The following is a 27,677-nucleotide window of genomic DNA, read 5'->3' on the forward strand; positions in this document are numbered from 1 at the left end:
TGTGAATGAGACTTACGTCTTGTGGATCTCTGTCTCCCCCTGCTGTATGTGCCTGGATTTCAGTCATAAAATGACAAAAAGATTTCCAGGAAGACGTTTCAATCATTTTACAATTTATTATGCATTTAAAACATTATTTTCGCCAGCTGTTTTTAGCAAAAAAAAAGTACTAAAAACCCAGTGTACACTAACTACCTGCTCAGCACCAAACAGCAAATAGACACAGTTAGCAGTTAACTAGACTGTAAACACAGTGGAGCATTTAGCAGCTAAAGAGATAGATATTTCCCTCAGGAGTTGGTAGAGATAAAAAAAAACAGAGCTAAAAGGAGAATAAATATTGGTCTTATATTCATCAGGTGTTCACAATCTCCAAATAAATGACATTCTTCCTCTGTATCTGCTGGATGTGTAAATAGGCAACTGTTTGCTGACAAGTTTGCATCGTCATTCTTAAGGTGATAATATGTCAATGTGCTCACAGCTCATTTCTACTGCCCACAGTTAGCCAGAAAATCAGTTCATGCAGGTTAAAGAAGAGTTGTAGTCCCTGTATAGATCCATCAACATTTACAATTTCAGATCTTATACGTATGTATTTATTCCTGTTGGACAGCTAAACAATGAGAGAAACTCGCTATAAAGCTCCATAATGCTGAGGGTATAGCTGCAAATAGAGGTGATATTCTCTAGATTCATCGCTACAAGCGACCCCTTTTTATAGTCACATAAGTATTTGATACATTGTTAAGATAAGAATATTGATTATAGCCGCTAATATTACATGTTAGCTTTTATACAAGCAAATGGGGTTTAACATCTTACCTAGGGATGCTTTGGAAGATCAAATGGCTGCTAAAGTGCTGTTGTTGTTTAAAGTCCTTCAGTCTCTGCCTCTCTTAGAGGCCTAAGGATGACCTCTTTCCTGTAGGAGAAGCGTGTGAGTTTGACCCTCTGGTAAATCCTCTCCCTGCGCTGCAGCAGGCGGTAAAGAGACAGGGTGAACTTAGCCAGCGCCAGTGTGCAGGTGATCTCTACCAGCAGCAGCACGGTGTAGATCGTCATCTGAGATTTGCACCCCTGAACTTGGTCTCTATACTGATACGTGAAGGAAGGCGATGGCTCCTGAGTGACCGGCTCCATGGGACAGGTAAAGATCACTGGAGTAGTTTGTGGAGGAGCCGTCGTTGTTTGGGGAGTGGTTGGTTGGGTAGTCATGAGTCTGGTGGTTGTGGGCATAGTTGTATAAGGTATAGTTGTTGAAGGTGTAGTTGTGGTCATGGTGGTTGTTGGTGCAGTTGTTGTGGGTGCGGTTGTTGTTAGAGTAGTTGTGGGTGTTGTTAGAGTAGTTGTGGGTGTGGTTGTTGTTAGAATAGTTGTGGGTGTGGTTGTTGTTGGTTTAGTTGTTGTTAGAGTAGTTGTGGGTGTTGTTAGAGTAGTTGTGGATGTGGTTGTTGTTAGAATAGTTGTGGGTGTGGTTGTTGTTAGAGTAGTTGTGGGTGTGGTTGTTGTTGGTTTAGTTGTTGTTAGAGTAGTTGTGGGTGTGGTTGTCGTTGGTGTGGTTGTTGTTATAGTGGTTGTGGGTGTGGTTGTTGTTATAGTGGTTGTAGGTGTGGTTGTTGTTATAGTGGTTGTTTGCAGAACAGTAGTTGGTATTGTTGTGGTTGTGGCTAGTGGTGTGGTGGAGACAGGGGTGGTTGTAGTTAGCAAAGTGGTTGTTGGTGTTATGGTAGTAAGGATGGTGGTAGTTAGTTCTGTGGTTGGGAGTGTAGTAATGGGTGTGTTGGTTGTTGGGGTTGTGGTGGTTGGTGTTGTAGGAAGTGGTGTTGTAGTAATAAGGGTGGTGGTTGTTGGTTCTGTAGTTGTGGGAGTTGTGGTTGTGGGGTGAAGAGTGGGGCAGATAAATTGATCCTCTGTTAATGATTTGATTTCCTGCCCTTTTAGAGCTTCTGGATACTCACAGACAGTAGGAGACACAATCTTGTCAGAGTTTGCCTTCATCCAGAGATGAAGATGTATCAGATTACAGTCACAGCGCCAAGGGTTGTCATTGAGGTGAAGTTTTTTCAGGTTCGTTAAAGGCTGAAAAATGTCCTCAGGAAGCGTCTGGAGGTTGTTGTGAGCTAGCTTGAGTGTGCTCAGTGATTGTAGCTTTTCGAACACATCTGCGTCCAGCAACTTTATCTTGTTGTTCAGTAGATTCAGCTCTATTAGCTTCTCAGGGCCTTCAAAGTACTCAGCATACAAGGTGACAAAGTGATTTTTAGACAGATCTAACTTCTTGAGTTTCTTCAGAGGACTGAATATTTCTTTAGGAAGAGTGCTGAGATCGTTTTGACTGAGGCTTAATTCTGTCAATTTAGGCATTTCTCCAAAGAGCACAGCTGGTAGACTAGTCAGTTTATTTTTTTGTAGGGTCAGCGTTTTGAGCTGAGGGAAGCCAACGAAGAATCCTTGAGGTAAACCAGTCAGAAGGTTACCATCCAAAAGCAGCTTACTTAGCTTGTCTTTATGGGGAAATAGATTAGGTGACAATTCTGTTATTTGGTTTCCTTGCAAGCCAATTTCCTTCAAGTTTGGCAAATTCTGAAAAATCTCATCAGGAATGGTGGTCAGTTGATTCTCGTAAAGCCGTAGTGTCTGCAGCTTTTTTAAGTTTGAGAACCAGTCTGAAGATACAGCGGAGAGATTGTTTTTAGCTAAATGGAGCACTAAAAGGTTCTTGAGATCATCAAAGGTCCCGTCTTCAATTGATTCAATCTCATTTGTATATAACACAAGCTCTTTTAATTTGTCAAGGCCATCAAACAAGCCTTTCTGCAGACTACGGAACTTGTTAAACTTTAGTACAACCTTCTCCAGGTTGCTGAGGTCTTTAAAGACTCCCACTGGGATCAGCGTTAATGGAGTGCTGGAGATCTCAATGTACTTGAGGTTTACCAAACCTTCAAAAGCTCCTGGCTCAATAGATGTTGTGTTGGTGTTCATGAACTCCACTTTTATGAGCTGTGGGTTTGCAACAAAGGCTGCTTTGGGGATTGTTTTAATCTGGCTACCCACAAAGAAAACCTCCGTCACACCTTGTCTCAGGGAGCGTGGGATTTCCGTCACAGATTTACTGAAAACATCCTGGTTTTCTTTGAGGCAGTCTGTCTCCTTTTCACATGGTAGGTTTTGAGACAATGAAGACTCAAACAGTAATAACAGGCAAAGAACAATGATTTCTCCTCTTGACATGCTTATTCACTATGAAAAGAAAAAAGTGATAAATACAACGTTATATAAAGTTGAGTAGATGTAACTTGGACCTTGTATACAGTTTATAAGTTAGTTTAATGTATAATATATCTTTCTTGTGGTCATGTATCGGTAACATCATAAAAAACTTTTCTATGTCAAGTTATTATTAAATGTGATTTTGCAGTCAAATGCCAAAATCTACCTTATTATTTCCTTTCCAAGAATGAAACAGGCTGTTGCAGCAGTGAGGAGTCACAAATAAGCTCAGTCGCATTAGTTATCTTCTGTATCAATTCTGGCCAGCCGGCCTCGGTAAAGTGTGCATCACATGTGAGGCGTGGTCTAACACACTTCTGCAGCTTGAGATAAGAGCAAGGATGGAAGGTTGCTGCTCTATATATTTTTTCTTATTTCTTATAATTACTGACATTTCAACAGCATCCACAAACTTTTGTTTTCAATAGTCTAAATATTCTAGATTAAAGTAGCGTTCAAAACAGAGCCCTCTGCCATCACGTACAAATTTATTGAATGTTAATTTTAAATTTGATGGATGATTAAGCTTTCACCGCTGACTCTAAGACTGCACTACCTACCATCTGACGTGTTAGGTGTGTTAGGTTATTCACCACGGACAGTGGCATAAACAGATAAAAGCTTTATTATTATTCATCATTCATGCACACACTCTAAACATACTTTATGTTATATAAACATTTTGAAAATATGTATCTGTTCCCACATCAGGAAAAGCCAAAACCTCTATTTTACATGCCTTTATGTACATGTTTGTTGATTATGTTTAGTTTTAACTTCCTTCCTAGAACATTGTTATTGTCAGGCAACAATTAGACATACATTAAGGCAAGTAACTGCAGGCAAAGCAAAGGGTGGAATACTTTTGCTTTTGTCCAAATGTTTCAAACTTTTTCTGACTCTCTTCCATTAGATGGCAGTCTTTTGTGTATAATTGATTAAATGGAGAGGAAAGTAGACATAAGTCAGATAGGTGGCTGTAGTTATACCAGTGATAAATGTACACCATCACTACATTGCAAAAGAAATACAGATTGCTGTGAATGCCACCAAGCAACAAGTTTGTGGTGCAGTATCATGCTGTTCTTTCTTCCCTTCACCATGACCATTTTTAAACTTACTCAGTTTGAACTTCTCTTTGTTATTCTGAAAATCCCACAAAATTATTTGGTATAATCAACATAATCAGAAACATACAGTTGATTAAAAATGTTGTGATCACAACGTCCTACAAAACGTAGACCACAGCATACTGACAAATAGCATAATCTTAAATACTTTTAGATGTGTTCATGTATTTTTTTCTCATGTAATGTACAACACAGTATGTCATTGTAATGTTACTTCCAATTTTTATAACTTAACCTGTATGTGTAGGTAAACTCATTTTCAGAACTATTTGGGGAGTTTTATCCTCCTCTACACTCCTAAAAAAATGGTTCGATAACGAATAACTTGCTATAGATTCAGGAAGGGAAGTTTGCATGTAATACCACTTAGTTCAGTAAATGATTTACACTATGTACGATTTCTCCCACTAAAATAGTGCATTTATTCATTGTATAGTAGCATTTGGCATTGCAAGTGTGTAAACTGTAGGATGAATTGTGTTACAGTGGAGTCAAAATGACATGATTAGATTTTTCATGGATACCATTTTGCTAAAGAAAGTAAAACTCTCTCCTCAACGTATTGTTGTTAGCACAAAAGCAATAGTCAAACTGCAAATATTAATACTGGAAAATAGTTTAAACGACAATACTGAATTCAGTCTTAATTCTACTAGAAGTCACTGTTTCTGTGCACTCTTGTGTTTGTCCACAAGATGGCAATGTGGGTGTTTTTACCATTAGTTCATACAATGTCTGTTTTTACAGCACAAATGAAGAGGAATACTGGCTGGTAATTTTGATCATTAAAAATTAAAAACTAATGAATTCAAAAAGTAACTTGTCTGTTCTAGCTGGTACATCTGAATGAAGCTGAAGTGGTTCTTTCTGTTGTCTTTTAGGCTCTAAAATTCACTCTGGGCTGCACATTTTCCAAGTAAACCACAGCAATCAGAGCATTTTCCCCTTGGCTTTAAAAGTTCTTGGTTTGCGAATATTGGGTGGTCTAATCTACAGCACAGAGTTCTTATTTCTGCCGGCTATATTTCCCCTGCCTCTCTTGTTTCGCTTCCAGCACAAACAGCTGATGATCACAGTGCTGATGATGACGGTGGCCACTACTGCGATGACGATGAGAATGACAGAAGTATCATTTGAAACTGTTTCCTTCTCCCCTTGTCCACCGCTTATGACCTCCTCGTGCTCTGAGGTGGGGGTAATCTTGACAGTAGGAGAGGAAGTGCTTCGTCTAGTTGGAGGAGTGTGTGGTTTCCTCCTCTTCTCTGTTGAGGTCAACACAGGCTGCTCTGTAGAGCTGAGAGGCAGGAAGTTCTCATCTGCCAGCAGAGCAATTACCTCACCGTTCCGACTGAAAGGTGTTTCACAGACCACAAGAGTTTGGTTGGCCTTGGATGGGTGCTGTAACATCCAGTCTCTAAGTGGCAAAATATCCTGGTCACACCTCCAGGGGTTCTGCTGCAGGAGAACTTCCTTTGCTGCAGTAAGGGCATCTAGAATCTCCTGTGGCAGGTTAGGAAGGGAGTTATTTCGCAGGTCTATCTGTCCCAGGTTGCTCAGGCCCTGGAGAAAACCCAGAGGGAGGGAGCTGATGTCATTGTGCTCCAAGGAAATGTTGACCAGACTGGGCAGACCTTGGAAAGTCCCAGCTTGCAGAGTTGTGAGCAGATTGGTGTGAAGGGATACCTCTCCCAGCTGCTCCAACCCTCCAAAGGCCCTTTTGGATACAGAGCTGATCTGGTTGCGACTGATTACCAGGAGATGCAACTGAGTCAAGTTCCTGAATGTGTCATCCTCCAAACGGCTCAGCTTGTTGTCATACAGCCACAACTCCTTGAGGGCCATGGGCCCAAACACTCCTGGTCCCAGACTCTCTAGTTGATTTTCATACAGGGAGATCTGGGAAAGGAGGGGCAGGTTTAAGAAGATCCCTTGTGGAAGAGATGTGAGCCTGTTGTGGGAGAGGAACAGTTTCCGGAGTTTCAAAGTCTTGGAGAACAGGTCGTGGTGGATATGAGTAATTAGATTGTCATGTAGAGATAGTTCCTCCAGGTCTTTAAGGTCATCCAAACTGCCAAGGGGGAGTTCCTGTAGCAAGTTTTTGTTAAGCCGTAAGGTTTTAAGCTTAGAAAGACCCTTGAAAGTCTCTCTCTGTAATTGACTGATATTGTTTCCAGAAAGCAAAAGGTACTGCAGCTCAGTAAGAGGATGAAATGTTTCCACAGGTACAGATGTGTAAAGGTTCTTACTGAGGTCAAGGACTTTCAGCTCTGCCAACGTAGAAAACCAGTTAGGGCGGAGTACAGAGAGCTTGTTGCTCTTCAGATTCAGATTCTCGAGCTTCTGAAGATTTTGGAACAAGGCCTCAGGGAGATCATTCAGTTCGGTGGTACTAAAGAGTAGGGCAACTAGGTTCGGAGTATTATCAAATGTACCAGTGCGCACTTCCCTCAAAACAGTGTCTTTAATAACAAATGTGCTAAGGGAATTAGAGAAATCAGTCAGGTCCTCTGGTTTCAGGAAGTTGATACTGCAATTGGAGAAGTAGAGGGCGTTGGTAGCAGAGGGTACAGTTGTAGGGAAGTCAGAGAGGCCAATGCAGATGATTTTGGTTCCTTGACATTTACACCCATCTGGACATGTCCAAGCAGAAGTGTTGAGAAAACAGAGAAGTAGGAGCACATGTAGGGTCAGAGGCAGGTCCATTATTTAACCTAGAACAAAAGAAATGGCTATGTTACAGTAAAGGTTGGTTATGAATATTGTATCAGATAAACATGGACAGCAAAGGCTCTTGTAAACATGCGTGGTCATTACATACTGAATACCCCTTTTTTGTCCTTAAGGGGCACTATACTGTCCCCTACTACAGAGAGTAGCCTACACACTGTGAAAGTTTTTTAATGCTCTCTGTCGCTCTGGAGGACTGGAGTCAAGTCCAGAAAAGATACTCAAATTACATTACTTAACTTTTTTAAAAGAATGGCAGTTACAACTGGAGATGGGGTGTTTGAAAGTGCATTTACCAGAATGGAAGGGCGTAGCAAAAGATGCTATCTAGCCGCATTAAGCAAGAGAGTATGGCTGATGCCTATCTATCTATGCTCATGCCTAGGCGTGTCCAACGGTAAATTCAGATGTTCAGAATATGAAATCGCGAATTATTTTCTAAATAAAGTCACGGTTAAGTAAGTGGAGCATGACCCAATTAATTGAACACCGTTTAAACTCTTAAATTAACGATAGCCTTACATAGCTATAGTTGGCAGATTTGTGGATGTTAATGTTGTCTCCCTGATGTTAGCATTTGTTGTTTATTTGATGAAACCTGCGTTGACTTTAAAAAAATTAATGCTTTATTTGCAAATTCATAACAGTAAACAAAGGACACGCATAACATAAAAACGTATGCCAAGTGAAAAAAATATAGCTCAACAATGAAGCCACCCACATTACCACCACGCCATACTAAAATTATTACACTTTTACTATTATAACATGAGACCACAGAAGAGTAGGCTACAATGAAAAGGTTTCCATGCCTCCCATTAGAAGGGGATCTGATATCTAAATTTTTGATAAGAGGAGGTTAACCAATATTTTATTATAGGCTAAATCTTTTTAATCTTCTATAATTTCGAAAGCTGCTTTTATGGATATGAAATTTGACAAGAAAAAATAGGATTAATATAAAATATTGGTTAACCTCCTCCATTCTGAAATCATAAAACATTTAAAACTGCATCAGCGTTTGTTTAAGCCATATTACATGAGAAGGTTTAATTTTGTAGGCCTCCTCAAGTGTAATATTGTGATTATACAACTACGGTTACCAACAAAATAAGTGATAATCAATTCATATTGTGGAGCAATTCGTTCTTGAAATACAAAAAAACAGACAGGATTTCTAGTCCCTCCCTGTTTAGTCAGCCAGACAATTTGAGCTATAGCTTTGTAGAGACCGTGGGATTTCCCAAACTGAATAAATCCCGCCCGCACATAAACACAAAACTGCTTTGCTAGCTGTGTTGTAACTAAGACATCTGCTGTAAAAAATAATTGTATTCATTAGCATGATTACCGTACTGTTTAGTTCAAAAACATCCAAAACACCAAAGTACGAAGACATAGCGGACCAGACGCAAGCTTTTATTTTGAAGACGCGAGCTTTTATTTTGAAAAGTCGAAGCTGCACCAGCCGAGACGGCATGAGACGGGAGGTCTCCAGGCTGCCTGCAGCCATACCCCACTCGCTTTAAGGGGAAATGTCCTGTGTCTTTGGAGCACTAGCATAACAAAAGTCAGGTCTTGTTGGCCCATCTGCTTTTATTTTGTCCGTTCTTTTTCAAATCTGTCTTTTGTAAGCCTACATTGAAATTGTATATGCCAGGGGTGGCCAACCAGTTCAGCATAAAAAGCCACAAAAAAACCTGCACCATAGCAAAAAGCCACACAACACATGCACGTCCACACTACAACAGCAACAGTGACATTCAGATCTGATGACAGTTATAATACATAGCAGTTTTCATAGTTTTTTTTCTCACTTAGATTGACTCAGTGGGAAATCTGACAGTCTTTGTTATCCACAATCCTTTTCAGGTCTTGCTAGAACTCTGTTGTGGCCACTCGAAGCGACTCTTTCACTCGTTTGTCACTAAAGGGGCTTTCAAACAATCTGATTCAGCAGTGAAAGGGTTAACGAGGAAGGTGATCTGTGGCAGCTTTTTTTTCCTCGGGTTGCAGAATTTGTCCTCAAAACTGCTGCTGCATTATTTTTTATTTTAAAATAATTGGCAAATGTATTGGCAAGTGCATTCCATTTTTTTTGTACTTATCTGAAATGTTTCAAAAAGTAAAAAATAAAAACAATAAATCCACCAATAACACAGCCCCCAGCCACACAGTAAGAGCCTCAAAGGAGCAGGCAAAGAGCCGCATACGGCTCAAGAGCCACAGGTTCGCCCCCCCTGGTATATGCTATAGCACTTTCGCATTTGTTGTATTTTCACTTCTCTGCACTGCTCTCTGAGATTTGATGTACAACAGTTGTCCGTTTCCAGGACAGTAAAAGAGGTGACTGTGGTCACTTGTTTCTCCTCTCACTGAAAGAACAGCCACAAAGGGGATTCTCTGCACTTTAATTATCGCCGCCATAATAAGGCAACTCTAATTAGTAACAGTGCCTACATGTTTCAGCCTTAGCATTCTTGTTTAAACCAAAAATTAAACATTTGCATAAATTGATCCAGTGTTGTACTTTGTTGCCTGTTGCTAGTAGCGTTGGCCATCAACATTGCCAACATGGCTGGCTGGTAAAATCACCATGCTAAGCAGTCTTTTGGCTTCAAAACCATTTACTCGATTTTGTTCAACAGCAATTTTGGAGCTCACATATACATTTAGCTGCATGTTTTTTATAAGTAAATCCCCAAACCGCAGATTATATCCTCATTGAATGTGGACATGGTGTTTGTGTTGTGTCTACAGTGCATTTAAACATGACACGTGACTGCCTGCACATGTTTGAGGCTGTGCTCGCTGTTTGTTATGGCACAGGAGGCTCCAAAGGCAAAGCTGTGCCAACACAATGACCTGCTTCTCCATACAAATCCATTTAAAGTTCTGCAACTTAAGGTTGGCAAGCATGAGTTGTTTCTCACTGGCACTCTAATACACCTCTATTAGGGTGCAAAGAGTCTTTCCGAGGAAATAACTTTCTAAAGAGGCCAGTACGTCCCTTAAATGAGCTCAGCCACAGATGTACCAGATTTATTTATTTATTTATTTTCTTTCTTTCTTTCTTTCTTTCTTTCTTTTTGTTTTGTTTTGTTTTTCACATCAAAGATAGAGGGTCATAAAATACAGCTGTTTCCATTTTCAATATGTACTCATGTATGCTTTCATTCAAGCGGTGTGGTGCTTTGGATTGAGAGAAAAAATGCCATTCTTTATTCCCAACCCTACCAGTACTCCTACTTTTCTTTTCTTTTTTAAAGATTATTTTTTTCTGGGAATTTTCGGCCTTTATTTTTGACAGGACAGCTGAAGACATGAAAGAGGAGAGAGAGGGGGAATGACTGACATAGAGCAAAGGGCTGCAGGTCGCAGTCGAACCCTGGCCCGCTGCGTCTAGGAGTAAACCTCCATATATAGGCTCCCGCTCTACCAACTGAGCTATCCGGGCACCCCAGTACTCCTACTTTAACAGTACTCATTACTTTTACTGCTACTATCAATAACCCTAACCCTTAGTAAAATTACTTATAACTTTTCTTCATATTTGTTCGAATGAGGTTTTGTGGGTCAACTCCCACTGGTTTCATCACAAAATCAACTAAACCTGACAGCTAGACCATGTTTCCTCTTGGGTATTATAACATCCCAGTCCAACCAAAACCAGTGTCTGCTCCTGACTGGGAAAACCTGGAATGCCCTGCAGTGCAGTATAATGACTAAAGCATTTCCAGTTCACCATTAATTGCTTTGTTTTTTTTCTTTCTCCTTGCCACAGCTGAAGGATCAGCACTTTCTCTGTTTCATTAAAATACTGATCTAGCAAAGTGGGGAACTGTACCGCCAGAGTACAGAATGCAAGCCACAGAACTTAATTCATGTTTTGTATAAAAGGTTTTGATTATCACATATTTATCTAACATACTGTATTATTAAGACATAAGTTATCTAACATAAACCAAATTTTCAAAAAACAAAAATGTCATCAAATTCAGTGCAAACTAAGTATCTTAAAGGGAGTATTGTACTTTACACGTGAATACACACATGATGTAACAAAAGTAAGGCTTGAATGAATTATGTACAGAAGTTTGTATTTTAAACATACAAGTAAAAAAAGATTACACAAACTTATTGCCGTTATAACTTATTGTTCGTTATCCTTATTTTATTTAGGCTCAGATTGATTTCATCATGTAATCTTCCTCATTATTCTTGACAAGTATGTTATAAGTATAAGACCAGTATTCTGTTAAGCAGGACAGCATGCAATTTTGCCATTACTTACCTCCTGTGATGTTTGACGATTGAATGATCAGAGACAGTGAGTTGGTGTGGTTGTCTTTTATGTACGTCCTCCCTTCCTCCTTAGCTTCACAAATCCTCTGATGAAAGTTTCCACCACCGTCTGAACTCTCACACCATCACATGTTCCTGTTCTTCGTCATCACTCGATTCCCCTCACCATCCAGTTTTTGTTTTTTGCCCTGAGCTCACAAAATCTGCAGGTCTTTTTTTCTGAGGCTTCAGTAGCCCAGTGGCGCTGTTCAGCATCCCAGCTGTACCCCCTGCCTCCTCTGTTTCTCTCACACACACGCTTCATCAAGCAAGCATGGGGAAGCCCCACCCTCTGGTGATTTGTCTTTACAGTATAGGGCGTGTGTTTGATTGAATCCATCTGATGGGATGTGTGAGCTGTGCTTCATCTTAGTGGATCCATATGTTTTTAAACCAGGAATTTGTGTTGGAGAATTTGGTGTGTTAAAGACAAGGGAGCTGGTTTTATGGGTTTGTTTGTGACATTGTTTTCTACATACGTGCCTTTTTGTTTTGGGCGTGCAAATTTAAGTATCAGCTGCACATATCTTTGGTATGATTTCCCTGGTATGCTTGTAAGAAGGTGGTTTAGGCACTTGGCAGTTTTTAGACATTCACAAATCCAGGGTTATAATTGGTAATTATAGATTGCAAGATGATAAAAAAACAAAAAAACAACTTGCAAATATATGTTTAGTCTTAGTCTTAGTGTTGCAGAGAGCTTCTGTTTGTGTGCATATACAGCATGTGAGAATGAATAGCTACAGTAGATTGTATCCCAAATCATTCAAGTAATCAAGCAGTTTGGCAGCAAACATTACATTATAAAAAATGTTTTTTGTTAAGGAAACAGAGTTTTACTGTTTGGTTTTTCTCACCTGTTCATGTAAATTCATTGGGATTTCATTTTGGTGCTAAAATGTGAAGTGGCATTTCTTCAATAAATCAGTGGGAAAAAAAGGCTGGGCAGAGTGTCCTGTTGCGTTTAACATTCCTGAGCTGCCATTAGTGAATCCATCTGTTTGTAAAATTAAACTAACAAATGAACTCCTCACCACAGAAAACAGATAGTAAGGGTGGAGTTAACGTATAGAAGTCAGTTGCTGCAGCGCCCAAAAATCACACTGGACACATGGTGGTTTTAAGGTTTACTGTTAAGATACTGGAAGATGCATAGAAGGGAATGTATTGCCTGCTAAAAAAGGGCAGACTAGTCATATATATTCTTCAACAAAGTCATTGTTGAAGTAACATTCTGGGATGCAGAAGTTACACCATATGCACTGTTAGCTAATACATTGATGGTGAAACAGTGAAATACAGAAATTCAAGTCCTTATCTGAGTGAGATCAAAAGGTCAGCAGTTAGCACACAGATGAATGAATATGTAAAAGAATATGGCAGTATAAAGTACTTTACTTTATTTCTCGCTGTTTGACAAAAAAGAGTTAAAAATCATTGAATTTGCAATTAGATGAGTTACAGATTGAAGGTAGTAATATAGCACTATTGATGAGTTTACAAGACTTACAGTAAAAACTCTACCTGGTAATAATGAGTGTATGTATTCCCCAAAATATTTGAAAAATTAATAATTACATAGCCAAATCAGGCATGACTAAAGTTAGAGGTTTTATGAGCAAGTTGGAGATAAAAGAGAAACACATTACAATGTTGTGTTAGCTGTCTTGGGCTAAATGTTAGGCTAAAATCATATTTTGTTAATGTCAAAATGCATTTCTAACAGTTAATTATTGGACTTTGAGCAGTATTGCTCTACTCTCCAACCAAGAGTCGGCTAAGACCAGAGCTACAAATGGGCTGTGGAATATAAATACTCCATTGGTTTTCCACTGTGCTCAAACATTCTCTGTGACCCCTGCAGTATGAGTTCCTCTTCCCATGCTTATCCTGTATGTGTGTGTGTGTGTGTGTGTGTGTGTGTGTGTGTGTGTGTGTGTGTGTGTGTGTGTGTGTGTGTGTGTGTGTGTGTGTGTGTGTGTGTCCACTGTTGTGTGAGCTCAGCATACTGAAAGGGCCTATTCACCCGTTGCTATAGCAATGAACTTGGGTGCCGTTCATCAATTCGTCCTCTTTTGTTTGTGGTTTGTTTTAAAGTCCAATCACTTCTTGTGGAATTTGTGGCATCCATTGTCATTTTGTGCAGGTTTAAAAGCTTTGAAAGCTTTTTTGACCAGCAGTTGAACATTTCACCTCAAAAGAATAATATTATTATTATCATTAAAAACATTTGTATGAAAACTTAATGATACAATTATAGAGCAACTATGTTTTTTCAATCCTTTTCTAGGCTATATTGTAAGTTATTTTAAGTGATCAGGGACCACTCCAAAAAAAGGGAATCATAACCGCACATTGCACATTGTTGTGGATCTGTTTTTATAATGGAGGCTTGTGAAATTACAGGGGCACTGTTTAGTCATCTCAACAGTTGTTCTGCTCCACGACTTTGTGAAATCTGAAAGATTGATGAATATGATGGTGTTGTACTTCCCGGTGTCCGAGATATGATTCACTGTGGAAAACACATTCCTCCCTTGTTCTCATCCAAAGAAAACAAACTCAGATAAGGGATGTTTTTATAAGCAGCTCTCTCAAATACAACTAGCGCCCTGGCACAAGTTTATGAAACAACCAGTCTTGTAAGTACTTGAAAGCAATACTTGAGTAAAAGTACAAGTATCTTACCAGAAAGAAACTTTGGTAGAAGTTAAAGTCACCTTTTAGAATATTACATGAGTAAAAGTTTTTCTTCTTTTCTTTCTCTATTTCCTATACTTAAGTATCAAAAGTAATTTTCTGATTTCTAAATGTGCTTAAGTATTAGAAGTAAAAGTAAAAAAAAAAACTTTGATTATGAACTTTATTGTGGCTTCCTTAGTAAAGCATAACATTCAGGGTTTCCTCACCTTCTTAAACATCATGTAGTGGAGTAAAAGTTCCCAGAAATATAAATAATGAAGTAAAGTACAGATATGTGAAAATTCTACTGAAGTACAGTAACAAAGTATTTGTACTTCGTTACATTACAACACTGGAAACAACACATTTCAAATATGCTTTGACACTGATTTATTGGTGCATATATTCAGCTATGTGATCACAGGAGTGGACCAGAACACACACTGCAATGTTCGACCAGGTTGCATAAGAGAAAGGTTTCTTGAATATACCTTAATTACTTTTAATTTGACTGATTCAATTATATTATACATATATAAACTCACATCATAGCAGAGCTGTTTTTGAAGCTTACATACTGTATTATAAATTCTGTACTGTATTATATAATATTAAATACAGTATATATATAATACATATGATGTAAAAAAAATATGAAAAAGACATTTGCACATTTGATGTCTCTTCATGCAGTTTGAAGCTTTCACCGCTAGAGGAAAACAAATGACTTGTGATCACTTTTGACTACATTGGCTTGAGCTTTGCTCAGTGAAGATTAAAATTTCACTGTACATAGGAAAACAGAAAAATAAAATGTGTAAAACTTACAAATACTGTTAGACATTAATATGTATATCACATTTAGCATGCAATCTTAAGGAGATAGCAAAGAAAGGATGACTGAAAGAAAGTTTTATTTCATATTTTTATTTTAAAGATTAAATGTTTGGTCTATGAAAAAGAAGTGAAAAATGCTCATGACAACCTCCAAAAGCCCAAAGTGACATCTTCCAATTGCCTGGTTTGTCCGACCAACAGTCCAAAACACACAATGTACTATCATATAAGACAAAGAAAAGCAGCAAATATTTACATTTGACAAGCTGATAGAGAAACTAATTGATCAATTCTCAAAATAGTTCCTGATTAATTTTCTTTTGATTGGCTAATTGATCGATGAAGTAACCAATCCTTACAGCTTTACATAAATTATATACAATTATGAACAAAGAAAAAATATAAACTTACATCAGCAAACCTGTTTTTGAAGCTTGCATGCTGTATTATATATACTGTACTGTATAATATAATTTTAAAAACTGTATTATCGTACCGTGATTCTTTGCTATCTTAAAATACCTTCATCTTAAATTTTGTCACAATATTTAAAATTCCATATTCCAAGTCTGACTGCCTTAAAGAAACACTTGAAGATACAACCACGTCTAGAAAACCTACACCTAATAGGGATCTTTTATGTAGTGCACCCCCTGGAAAAGGACCGTTATCTTGGTCTCTTGTGCACCAGGCCTGATAACATGTTTTGTTACCCTGGAGGATGTGCACACTCCGCCTTCAGCTCATCCATAGTCTTGTTGAGGCGACACATGCAAAACATGGCAGCAAGAATGAGGAACAAGCCTGCGGCCACAAGAAGAATGTGACTAAACATTAGGAGCCCAGTCAAGGCCTCATCTGAGGGCAGAAACCATACGTACACCCAGCTGTTGTGAAGTTTGTGGTGAACAAACTCGGGCCCCTGTTCAACCACCAATGTGTCATAGAAAGGACGAGACATGTAATCAGACAAGGCAATCTCATTGATGAGATGAAACTTCTCGTTAGGCCGGGTGGTGGTGGTGTGAGTTTGGAGAGTTGTTGGTAGGATGGTGGTATGTAAGGTAGATGGTTTTATAGTTGGAGTGGTTGTTGGTGTTGTGACTTGTTGGGTAGCTCCTTGAGTGGGGGTTGATGTTGTTGTATGCGGTGTGGTTACTGAAGCTACAACTGATGTTTGTCTGCTGGTTGTAATAGTGTGGAATGGTTTTGTTGGCTCATGTATAGAAAAAGATCTTGATTTGACTATCCTAGCATCGCAAAAGTTGAACTCTTCATCACGCAGGGAATCAATGGTACGAAGCAGTTGGTACACTGGACTATGACATATCACATCCTGTCTGTCAAGAACCACATGCTCATTATGTCTTATCCATTTTGCAATACCTCTGATACTACAAGTACAGTCCCAGGGGTTGCCACTCAGAGTAAGAGCCTTCAAAGCTGTATTTGACAACAAAATATCTCCTGGTAGAGTCTTAAGGTGGTTATTCTTCAAATTAACTGACAAAACCCCTCCGAGGCCCTGAAAGATGTTTTCCGGTAAGCTCTGCAGCTTATTGTCATTAAGAAGCAGCATGCCCAGTGTGGTTAGTCCGGAAAACAGTTGAGGATGTAGATAATGGAGGTCGTTGAATTTCAATGAGAGCTTCTCAAGCTTGGGAATGCAGCAGAAGAGGTCTGAGGGCAACTCCCTCAGCTTGTCATTAAAATGAAGGTTAAGGCTCCGGAGCCCAGACATGTTTGCAAACAAATTCCCAGGAACAGTGGTGAGGTTAGTGGCATACAGATAAATCTCTGTCATGTCAGGCATGTGACCCATCAGCTGGTCTGGTAGAGATAATAACGGGTTGTTGTAAATGGTAAGCTTGCTCAGCTTTGGCATGTTGTAGAAGCTCTTTGCCGGGATAGCTTGAAGCCGGTTAGAGGAAAGGTTCAGGATCGTTAAGTTCCTCAGTGACCAGAACACTTGAGGTGGAAGGCTGGTGATCTGGTTATGATAGATTTTTAGCTCCACAAGGTTGACAAGTTCATCAAAAATCCCAGCTTCTAGCACTTCTAGCTCATTGTTATAGATCATAAGCTTGTGAAGATTAGTCAAGGCGTGAAAGATAGTTGGTGGAAGTTTTTTTATGGAGTTCCTGCCAAGGTTCAGAAATGTAAGTTGGGTCAGTCCATCGAAAACATTTGAAGGAGGACTACTGAGTTTGTTCCAGCTCAGGTCCAGATCCAGCAACCTGACAAGTCCTTCAAACATATCCGGAGCAATGGTCTCCAACTGGTTCCCATCTAAATGTAGCTGCTCCAGAGTGGTCAGTGGACTGAAAACCCGAGCAGGGAGGGTAGAGAGATCATTGGACGACAGCTTGACTGACTTAAGCTGTGGAGCAACATAGAAGGCGCTGGGATGGATAGTGTGCAAATGGCTGTGAGTCAGACTGAAACGCAACAGGAGGTCCCTGTTTGCCAAGCTCTGCTCATTTATGATGTTCATGTTTGTGCCATTAAGCCACAGCAGGTATGTGTGGACAGGCAGCTGCTTTGGTATATCGGTGATGGTGTCTCCAACACACTTGACAGAACCTTTAAAATGACACTGGCAACTGCTGGGGCAGAGCATATTGCAGCTCAGGTGTGGCAGTGTGAAGACGACAACTATCGTGCACAAGGTGCCTGCAAAGTTGAAATAAAGACAGATTTGACAAATGATATTAACTCTAAAATTAAGTCTCATTAAACCCCCCTCAAATAGCAGTATATACTGTAGTAAAGGTCTTTCACTGTTAATTAAAAAGGCCAAAGATTTTTCTTCAACTCAGATTTGATCCGTTTTCAAATCAAATTCAATTCTTTTTTTCTTCTTTTTTGGGCATTTATTTTGAAAAGACAACTGAAGTCATGAATGGGGAATGACATGCAGCAAAGGGCTGCAGGTCAGAGTCAAACCAGGGACCGCTGCGTCGAGGAGTAAACCTCTGTATATGGGTGCCCGCTCTACCAACTGAGCTAGCCAACTGAGGGCATCCTGGACTTCAATTCTTGACATAGTTCTCAAAGAATAATTATGAAACAATTAAAAAAAAACATTTAGGATATGTTCTCTTCTCTTTAATAACAGTAAAAGACCTGATCCTTGCCTGACTTGGGATAAAAACCAAAACAAGTTAAATATTCTACCAACCTCTGAAGTGAGAATCCATCATTGTCCGTTTGATGTTATGATAATGTTGCTGTGATCTGTGCTGCTCTTTCAGGGCTGTCTTAAAGAGCTGGGCACCCTATCAATGGCACCCTATCAATGGATGATTTTTGGGCGGGTATTTTAGTAGAGCAGAGGGCAGCCCTCTGCTCTACTAAAATGCCCGCCCAAAAATCATGCCCAAAAATCATCCATCACACTACACATCCTTCATGCTGCCCAACCATTGACCTTAGCCCCCTATCTTACCAACCATGGATGTGGAATGTGATGATATTGGATATAGGCAATGACTTATTTAGTTTGGCTTATTTCACTGGACCCATGTTTTACTGGACATATTAGTATTGGAAATTCTAAAATAAGCGACACTACAGGCAAAAACATTTTTCAATTTTAAGGGTTTTGGGCTATTTTCTTACATAGTATGTCTTATTTCAGGCTAGTGGGAAAAAACATCCAAAATACACTGTTAGGTGTTTATTTTACTACACTTTGTCTATTTGCGCCAGTATATTTCTCCTAAATTCACCAAAGGTTAGCATTAGATGATGCCTCATTTGCATATTTAAACATAAAACAGTTTCATGGTGATATGTGTTAGTAAAAATAGTTTCCCTATTCACCTGTAGTGGCTCCCCTTAATATTAGACCCATTATAAATGTATTGTAGGGTTACACTTATTCTCTTTTTATGTTTTGTGCTTTAACTATTAACTATATAACTATTTGTAATTGCCAGTTTACTACTGCTGCCCCACAAAGGGGAATTCTGAATTGCCTTTCACATGGTTTCTTTCCATGTGCTATGTTTTTGGGGGAGTTTTTTCATTCTTAGGCTGTGTCAGATATGGTTAAGCCTTTGGTACATACTATTATTCACTGTTGTGTGAGTGACACAGAGGATGCTGTCTCATTTCCTGTAGACTTATCTCAACAGTATGGTTCAACTCCACTCTGCCTACGCTCCATTTTATGGACTGAACTGAAACAGATAACACACTTTCTGTATTGAGTCAGTTAGGTTGTTTTGTGTCTTATGCCTGTAGTGTGACAGGGCAGTCACTTTTGTGACTTTTGTTTTAGATGAGAAAAAAAAAAGATGACACATGCAGGTTCTTCTTCAGTGTGTCACCTCTCAAAATGTTGCGTATGTGTAGAGAGAGAAAGAAAGTGCTCTGCTAGTGTTTGTGATTGATTGGCCTCTCACTGGCAGTCACAGTTAAACTGAGTTCCAGGCAGTGATGATGTACTGCTGAGTTACTCTGATACCAACAGATGCGTGATGCGTGTTGAGTCAGCTTACACCCCCTTGAATTTAGGGGCAAAATAATCATGTCAGCAATGTGCAAAAAATAAACTGAATTGTTAACTTGGGAAAGATTTTTCAATCAGAGTAATTTGCAATTAATTACGGATTAGTTTGATCAAGTTATGTTTTTCTCATTTCTTTTCAGTGGCTCTAAAGTCCTCCGAGAGCTGATAGTGATGATGGAGACAATGAGTGAATTTGTGTTGCTGTAAGCTGCTGAACTGGGATAAAAAACATGCATATAGTCCTGTATATGAAATAAATAGTTACAAATAGAACCCAGTGATAATTATGTGATATGGAATGTTTTGGTTAGTTAATTTTTATTTTTCCAATTACATCTTACTGACTATTATCTTGCCACATGACACGCAGGAGCAGATACAGTGCCAAAACATAAGTAATAATGAATGAATTATACTGAATGACTGAAAAATACAAAATGCAAAACAGAAAATAAGATTATTTGTGTATGCCTATATGTAATGAAACGCCACAGAGTAATCTATTGTACCATGGATTAGTTCTTTGTTTCTTTCCCTTCACTATTTGAAATTAAAAAAGGACTATTTGTAACATATTTGGACAATTACTTCAGAAGTGTTCACTGATAAAATTATTTTTGCCTTCTTACACAGAAGAATGTGTTATCATCCCTTTACTGTAGATATTTTGTCATACCATATTTCCCATGTTTACTCGTGTGCATGTGGCTATTTGTGTGTGCAAGCAAAAGTCAACACTTTCTTTGATGCTGCCTTGAATGCAGCTGAGCGTCACATTCAGTCTGGTTTCCCTGAAACCTCTTCTGTTCATCATTCTCTGTGTGATTCTGATCTTTTCACAGCAGGTCTCCCATTATTTAGACTAAGCCTGTGACTCAGCTTTGTCACCCTCTTCCGAAAGACCCAGACAAATGAACTTCACTGTGCAGTAATTCACACGCTCACCGCAGATGTGCAACATGTGCCACATTCCTTTCCACTGTTTAGTTGATATCTGAAGTAAATAAATAATAAAAGTAGGTATGATGGTTAAGAGTATGATGGGAAAGTGATGCAAATAATTGTCTCCGTTTCCAAACCTCTAAACAGAGTCAATTCAGTGACCAGGTCATATTCAGTCATTTTCTCTTGAGATTAAAAGAAAAAAAGAAAAAAGTACAGATTTACATATAATTTTATTTATTTTGTAAAATGAGCAGCAGTGCATTTCTAAAAGCAGTGGCAGATGTGATGTTTGTTGGCAGCGGTACAAAAAAAGGTTATGCCCAATACTGCCACAAGAGAGCGACATAAACACAAGCAGTAGGCAAATAAAATCCCTGCGAAAATAATATATCTTTGCAGTCAAGTACATTTAGTCATATCTGACCCTCAAGTATTTATAGGGAGTAGCTGATTATTTACAGATTAAAGATGTACAGCCGCAGTCCTTAGATCTCTCATGAGAGCACCTCAGTGTAGTGGAAATGTTTATTGATGACTTTGAATATGGTACAACTCTATATTGCTGGGATAAATACAGTGTGATATTACTGGTGTTTTGAGTCTTAAGGCTATGTTGGGCTTTGCAGCTAGTGGTCCTCCTGCTCTTGCATCCTATCAAACGCAGTACTTCCAGAAGCAAGCTGCAGATGAAAGGAGACAAAGACATCTTACATGCAGAATATTAATACTGCAATGGTTAGAATTAACTATAAATATTAATGAGTATGTATGATACATTTTAATCCGGAAGTACCAAATTTAACTCACGTTCACCCCTCTTCCTTGTTATGGATTTCCCTTCTGCCAAATTGGCTGTGATCTCCCTCTCCAGCTCCAGGTCCTCCCTCAGCGCCTGCAGCTACAAGCAGAGATCAGAGTAATTAAACGCATCACGACATCACAGTATCAATACACCATCTATTCAATGACTTTTGTAAGGAAGTATAGTTTGACGGATTTTCATTCAGAGCCTCATGTGTACTTGGAATTTTTTTTTTTCTTTAGAAAATAAGATGCAAACACTCCATGTATACACAAACACAAGATATTAACACTGTGGTAAACCACCATTCCAATATACATTTTTTTCCAAAGTTGCTTCAAGGTAAATCTGTAAATATTCTTACCTCCTCTAATTGAGCTAATTTATTGGCCAGCTCCAGACCTGCAGATAACAAATCCAGTCATCATGAAAGCAAAGAATGCACTTGAAGTTGTCATTCATATTAGTTTCACAATTTTTCTTTTTGTTTTTATCTCTCACCTAGAGGATCATCCTTTTCAACAGGAACTAAGCTATTGTGCAGTAACAGTGCTAGAATCTTGCTCTGATGATTTGTGTCTTCTTTTGGATTAAAAACATTGTTCCCTGCACATACAAAACAAATAAAAGTGCACATTGAATATCACAAAACATGAAACAGAAAATGTCACATCTATCCCATTTCATAGTTAGGCATCATCTCCTAAATTGTTGCATTTTGGCAAAACTGAACCATTACACCAACAATGGCACACATTTAACGGATGCAGCTTATAGCATCCCCTAGCACCATTTTCACTATATATAGATGTAAAACAATGATAGTTTTGCACACTTACCAGGGTTAAATATGCTCCGTCCCTCCACATTTAGCACTCCCTGCAGTAGTAACAAACCCAGCAGTCCTAAGCAGTAGTTCACAACTGTAACCCTATCCATAGTACTCATTGTAAGGTCCCAAACTATCGCTGCACTACGAGCACTCCTTTAAGCAAGACTGCCTTGGGTCCATCCCGTCAATATATTTATCCTCTCAGGGGCCAGGAGGAGGGGCCAGTCAGCCCCTTGCGTACTAAATCAATAGCTAGTCATCGTGGGTTTCGTCAATAGGCCACCTTTTACATGGACCATGGAGAGTCTGAGTAAAATATGGTAATCTGACGTTGTAGGTGAGGCCAGTAACCCTACATCACTCTGACATGGGCAAATCAAACCAAGAGAGGAAGGTATCAATCAGCCTGTTGGTTATGAGAGACCAGAATCAGATGTTCTTGGCACTTTCAAGTATTTTTCTTTTACATTAATTGCTTCTTTAAATAGATACTTGGGAGTGTGTTGGTCTGGGGAACAAGGGGGCAAATAAATTGAAGTGCATCATAGCCGGAGATGAGCTCCTTGAAGGAAATCACATCTCATACCTCTGCCAGAGAAGCAGGCACTGTGCTTGTGCAGTGTTAGGGAAATGAGCTAGCTGCCACCTACTGAATTTGGCTTGTGAGGGTCTCATAAAAGCTGCCATGCACCCCTTCAGACTTGATTTAGGAGCCTGGTGACGTGTGGTGTCTCGCATCCAAGATCCTTTCATGAATCCATCACTTTAGTCACGCAGCTTTTGAATACAGAGCAGCTATGTGGAACAACCTAAAAGAGTCTTAGGGATCGAACCAGTAGTTTAAGTCATATAAAGTAAAATTAAATAGATTGATTAGGCACTTGAAACAGTTATGTCACAAATACAGACAAACTAGACATAATTAGCAAGGGGAATAAATAAAGGGAGGGCTTAGCCTATTGTTCAAATCAAGTAAATGTCAGCTATGCAGCTGAGGTCTTATTTTTTCTCTAAATGATAAAGCATTGTTCTAAGCTTTTACCAACAATTGAACCACGTTTCTATTAATGTGTGAGAAATGTGTGGGCCGAAGTCATGTAGTAATCAATCCTGTTTCTGCTCCCAGCAAGTCCACAGCATCACTAATGAAAGAAGCCAGGGCCACGTTGGCCTCATAATATGTCACTGAAAAATAAACCGCAAGACTAAGTATGGACACAGTCCCTGGACGTCTAATGGTGTTTCTGACAGGCCAGAAAATGGACCACTAATACCAGGTGATTATAATTTACTTTCAGTAAAGAAAATTAATTGGAAACAGGTGTTATGCAGGTGTGGCTGACACCTGCAAGTTGAAATGCTGAACACTAGAGGGAGCAATTACATTAACGCAATCATAATACCAACTGAGTGTGTGTGTGTGTGTGTGTGTTTGTGAAGAGAGAGAGAGAGAACAAGAAGAGCACATAGACAAGTGTCCTCTTCAGTCAAACAAACACGCTTGTAGTCATTCTAACTATTGTTTTTAAACGTACGCCGCGTGCAGTTCCTCGAGGTATCATTATTCATTTGGACGATAGATATAGCCCAGGGTGGTGATGAAGACTTCCTGTAGCTGCAGATGTCTAAGTCCCTTGAGGAGAGAGCTGCGTCAAGACGTTCTCTTAATACATCCATGGTCAAGACAACCTGCTGTAGCTGGAACTATACCGGAAGTGTGATAATTCGGTTTTAAAAAATAAATCGAAAGTTGCAAGCATTGCTGCTGGTAGGCCTTTCTAAAATGTTATGAGTGTCCTTGGATTTAGGTAGTGTAAGAAATGTTCTCGCAGCTATTCTATGACTTGTGAATTATTATTTTACAGTTTGGTAATTTTGGATGCTATTAATAGCCTACTCAATACCAATAAGTGTTGAAAATGTTTGTATGTTAGCCACTATTGTTTTTAACAAACTGCAGCACTGTGCATTTTGTGTCATCAACACCCAGATAAACGGTTCGAATTACGTGGGAGCTGAGCTCCCATAGAGAGAGGATGAGCTCCCATGAAAGCAGTAAAATCATACACCTGTGGGGGTCTCTAAAAATCATCAGCACCATTATTTAAATCACAAATAAAGCACTTTTCCCAAACACACGGAGCTCTCAAGCAGACCTGTGCGTCGCTTTAGTGTCCACTCTCGCTGTAAAAATAGAGATGAGCAGCGCGCCTTCCGTCCGTAGTCTGTGCAGCTTCAGGTTTATAATGGACGCGCTCTGCTGTCGACATGCTGCGGCAGTATGAAGGTAAATATGGTGCAAAATGGGAGAGCTTGTAGAATACGATGTGAGAACTTGCAGAACAAAAAATCTGAACTTGTATGTTAAAATTTGCACTTGTAAAAATGTAATTTGCACTTGTAAAAATAAAATTTGCACTTGTAAAAAATATCCACACACGTGACCTGAATTTGAAGTCATACAAAGAAAAAAAACATGAGAGCTTGTAAAAAAAATCTGAACTTGTAAGTTGAAATTTGCACTTGTAGAAAATGTTCACAAACCTGTATTCTGAATGTGAAGTTACAGAAAAAATATTCACAAATGTGTAGATTGATATTTACATGAACACAATGACAGCTGCAAACTTATAATGCAACATTTACTCGTATACTTTTTTTTTTACTCTGGTTCATTTACCATCACAACCACAACTCAGTGGTTACAACCTCTCGAATCTGTCACTGCAACTTCACATATGTGCTCTCTCGCATCACAAAGTGGTGAATCTGCGCACCTCGACTTTCACAACACTTCTTGACGATACATTTGGTGCAAAACTAATTTGTACCTGTGGACTTAGGCTGTGGAGCTCTGAGCTAACAGAACGGGAAAAGCAGGGTTTCTATCGCCAGATGAGGGACAACTCTGTCTGGCTTATTTATGTAGCATGGAAACTTGGTGGAATAGCATGCTAGCGTTATCTAGCTAACTAGCAGCCAGCCCGCTTCTAAATAAATACCTTTTAATTGTCTAAACACTTTTTAACAGTCAAACTAAAACACTGGCGGTGAGCTCCACGGCCTGCAGCCGCAGACGGACTGTCAGTGGGTAACAAGTTTCGCATCCCTGCCGAGAATTGCATCCACTAGGGAAAATAATGATTTTATAAGGCAAAGTACTGTTTAAAAACTAGGCAATAGTAAATCTCTTTGTCATGTTCATCAATAATGATTAGGATTTTAGAAGGTTTAGAGACATCAATGTTTTATCAGACTTTGTAGTAGCATTTCCTTGCTACCTAGATGCAATTTTCGGCAGCAATGAATTCTGCAGAAATTATTGTTCCTGCCCAAGCGGGTGCAATTCTTAGCAGGGATGCACAACATCAGCAAAGCAAGCTCTGGTCATGGCCGGGGGATGGGCCGCTGCTACCGGATGTGGGGCTCTCCGTGTCCCGCTGGAGCTCCGACTGCAGGTCTAGGTCGGCAGCGAAGCTTTCTGGCAAAAGCAGTGTTGCTACGCTGGTCGATCCCCACTGATGACGGTCCGTCTGCGGCTGCATGCTGTGGAGCTCACCGCCAGTGTTTTAGTTTGACTGTTAAAAAGTGTTTAGACAATTAAAAGGTATTTATTTAGAAGCGGGCTGGCTGCTAGTTAGCTAACGCTAGCATGCTATTCCACCAAGTTTCCATGCTACATAAATAAGCCGGACAGAGTTGTCCCTCATCTGGCGATAGAAACCCTGCTTTTCCCATAGACTGTATATAAGAAGGCTTTTCCCGTTCTGTTAGCTCAGAGCTCCACAGCCTAAGTCCACAGGTACAAATTAGTTTTGCACCAAATGTATCGTCAAGAGTGTTGTGAAAGTCGAGGTGCGCAGATTCACCACTTTGTGATGCGAGAGAGCACATATGTGAAGTTGCAGTGACAGATTCGAGAGGTTGTAATCACTGAGTTGTGGTTGTGATGGTAAATGAACCAGAGTAAAAAAAAAAGTATACGAGTAAATGTTGCATTATAAGTTTGCAGCTGTCATTGTGTTCATGTAAATATCAATCTACACATTTGTGAATATTTTTTCTGTAACTTCACATTCAGAATACAGGTGTGTGAACATTTTCTACAAGTGCAAATTTCAACTTACAAGTTCAGATTTTTTTTACAAGCTCTCATGTTTTTTTTCTTTGTATGACTTCAAATTCAGATCACGTGTGTGAATATTTTTTACAAGTGCAAATTTTATTTTTACAAGTGCAAATTTTAACATACAAGTTCAGATTTTTTGTTCTGCAAGTTCTCACATCGTATTCTACAAGCTCTCCCATTTTGCACCATATTTACCTTCATACCGGCAGATGTGTCACGTTTGTGCTCCGTGTAATTGTACCGTAGTTTTGGTTTTCCACCTCCGATGTAGAGCAGCGTACAGCCACTTCCCTAAACTTTGTCTCATTCAGAGACCAGAGTCTCAAACGGGGCTCTGTGTCTGTCAGACGGTCTGAGATCTACTGCATCAGCAGAGCAATCACATAATGCACAGCAGACTATGGTGCAGGTGGATTATTTTCTGAAATATAGTGACTTTATTCTTGTAATAGCCTATTATCATTTTATTTTTCTCAAAATATCACGACTCCTCCAAATCACAGAGAGCACAGATGGGATATATTTTGAATGTGCACAAAGTTTTGAACATGAGCAGTAATCTTGCTCAAACACATCTGAAATATTACAGTCCAGGGCTTTATTAATCCATTAAAATGAATTAATGTATCATTGAAGTGAATAATTGTCATATGCACATTTAAGGAGGTTACTTCCTCAACAAAAGACGCAAAAGAGAAGGGAGGAGTAAATGATGCCTAGGCTACATGTGTGCTGACTGAGATATAATTAGAAAAGTTGATCTACAGGAGAATAAATAGCAATACAGAATGCCTGAGAGCCTTATTGTAATATATTCCATTATGTTTTTATATTTGGATTGTAATCTATGTTTCCCTTTACATAAAGATATTTCCAGCATACGTTGATTCAGAAAAAGGTAAATAGGTGCATAAAAATTCACCAGAATGCAGGAAATGAAATGTTAATGCTCAAAATTTGCTGCTCATAGACTACTTTTTTTTTTTTTTTTTTTAAAGAGACCCCCACAAAGATTAAATCATAATTAGAACCCTACAGATAAACATAATCTAATAACATTCAATCAAAAAGTCAAGGTTCACTTGTTAGGTTTTGACTAATATCTCACTGCTTACTTGAACAAATATAAGTTGCTCTGGTGCTATATAGGCTATAGAACTTTTGTCAATTATTTTAAACAGTTTGAAATGTAGGGGTTTCAAATCCTGAGATGCTTAGTTGTAATGTTTTGGATTAATCACAGGCCTTGAAAACTTGTTTTCTTAATAAGCTTCTCTCTAAGAGTGAAGAGATCCTACATGAGCGAACTATTTTTTCTTAATCTTTCATTTAGGCTACATTTAATACATTTTAACATGAACATGTAATGTATGTCTATTTTTTTCTGTGATCTTCTCACTGGTTGGAAATTACAGGGCTTATTTGGAAAAATATGATGCAGTGTACTGTATTGACAG

General features: G+C 39.1%; 3 protein-coding genes across 4 annotated transcripts; all 3 read right to left on the reverse strand.

Moving 5' to 3' along the window:
• Positions 1 to 334: 334 nt before the first annotated feature.
• On the reverse strand, positions 335 to 11,694 carry LOC116055310. Its single transcript, XM_036007392.1, has 3 exons — positions 11,428 to 11,694; positions 5,400 to 7,117; positions 335 to 3,243 (listed from the first exon to the last, which is right to left on the reverse strand). Exons 2-3 carry the CDS (start codon positions 7,107 to 7,109, stop codon positions 874 to 876), a joined length of 4,080 nt encoding a protein of 1,359 aa, XP_035863285.1. The 5' UTR covers positions 7,110 to 7,117; positions 11,428 to 11,694; the 3' UTR covers positions 335 to 873.
• Positions 11,695 to 14,809: 3,115 nt separating this feature from the next.
• Positions 14,810 to 18,273, reverse strand: LOC116055181 (platelet glycoprotein V). Of its 2 annotated transcripts, XM_036007658.1 has the most exons (3): positions 18,178 to 18,273; positions 16,474 to 17,669; positions 14,810 to 16,443 (listed from the first exon to the last, which is right to left on the reverse strand). In XM_036007658.1, the coding sequence occupies exons 1-3, from the start codon at positions 18,197 to 18,199 to the stop codon at positions 15,706 to 15,708; spliced, it is 1,956 nt and encodes a 651-aa protein (XP_035863551.1). In that variant the 5' UTR covers positions 18,200 to 18,273; the 3' UTR covers positions 14,810 to 15,705. The 2 variants fall into 2 exon arrangements, with proteins under 2 accessions (XP_035863551.1, XP_031162843.2); XM_031306983.2 differs by having other exon boundaries at positions 14,810 to 17,669.
• A 2,438-nt stretch (positions 18,274 to 20,711) lies between these two features.
• uts2d (urotensin 2 domain containing) lies at positions 20,712 to 22,638 on the reverse strand. Its single transcript, XM_036007502.1, has 5 exons — positions 22,099 to 22,638; positions 21,761 to 21,865; positions 21,624 to 21,661; positions 21,265 to 21,355; positions 20,712 to 21,137 (listed from the first exon to the last, which is right to left on the reverse strand). The coding sequence occupies exons 1-5, from the start codon at positions 22,205 to 22,207 to the stop codon at positions 21,112 to 21,114; spliced, it is 369 nt and encodes a 122-aa protein (XP_035863395.1). The 5' UTR covers positions 22,208 to 22,638; the 3' UTR covers positions 20,712 to 21,111.
• Between the last annotated feature and the right edge of the window lie 5,039 nt (positions 22,639 to 27,677).

The sequence above is a fragment of the Sander lucioperca genome, chromosome 11 (assembly GCF_008315115.2).
Source record: "Sander lucioperca isolate FBNREF2018 chromosome 11, SLUC_FBN_1.2, whole genome shotgun sequence".
In the NCBI taxonomy this organism is placed as follows: Eukaryota; Metazoa; Chordata; class Actinopteri; order Perciformes; family Percidae; genus Sander; species Sander lucioperca.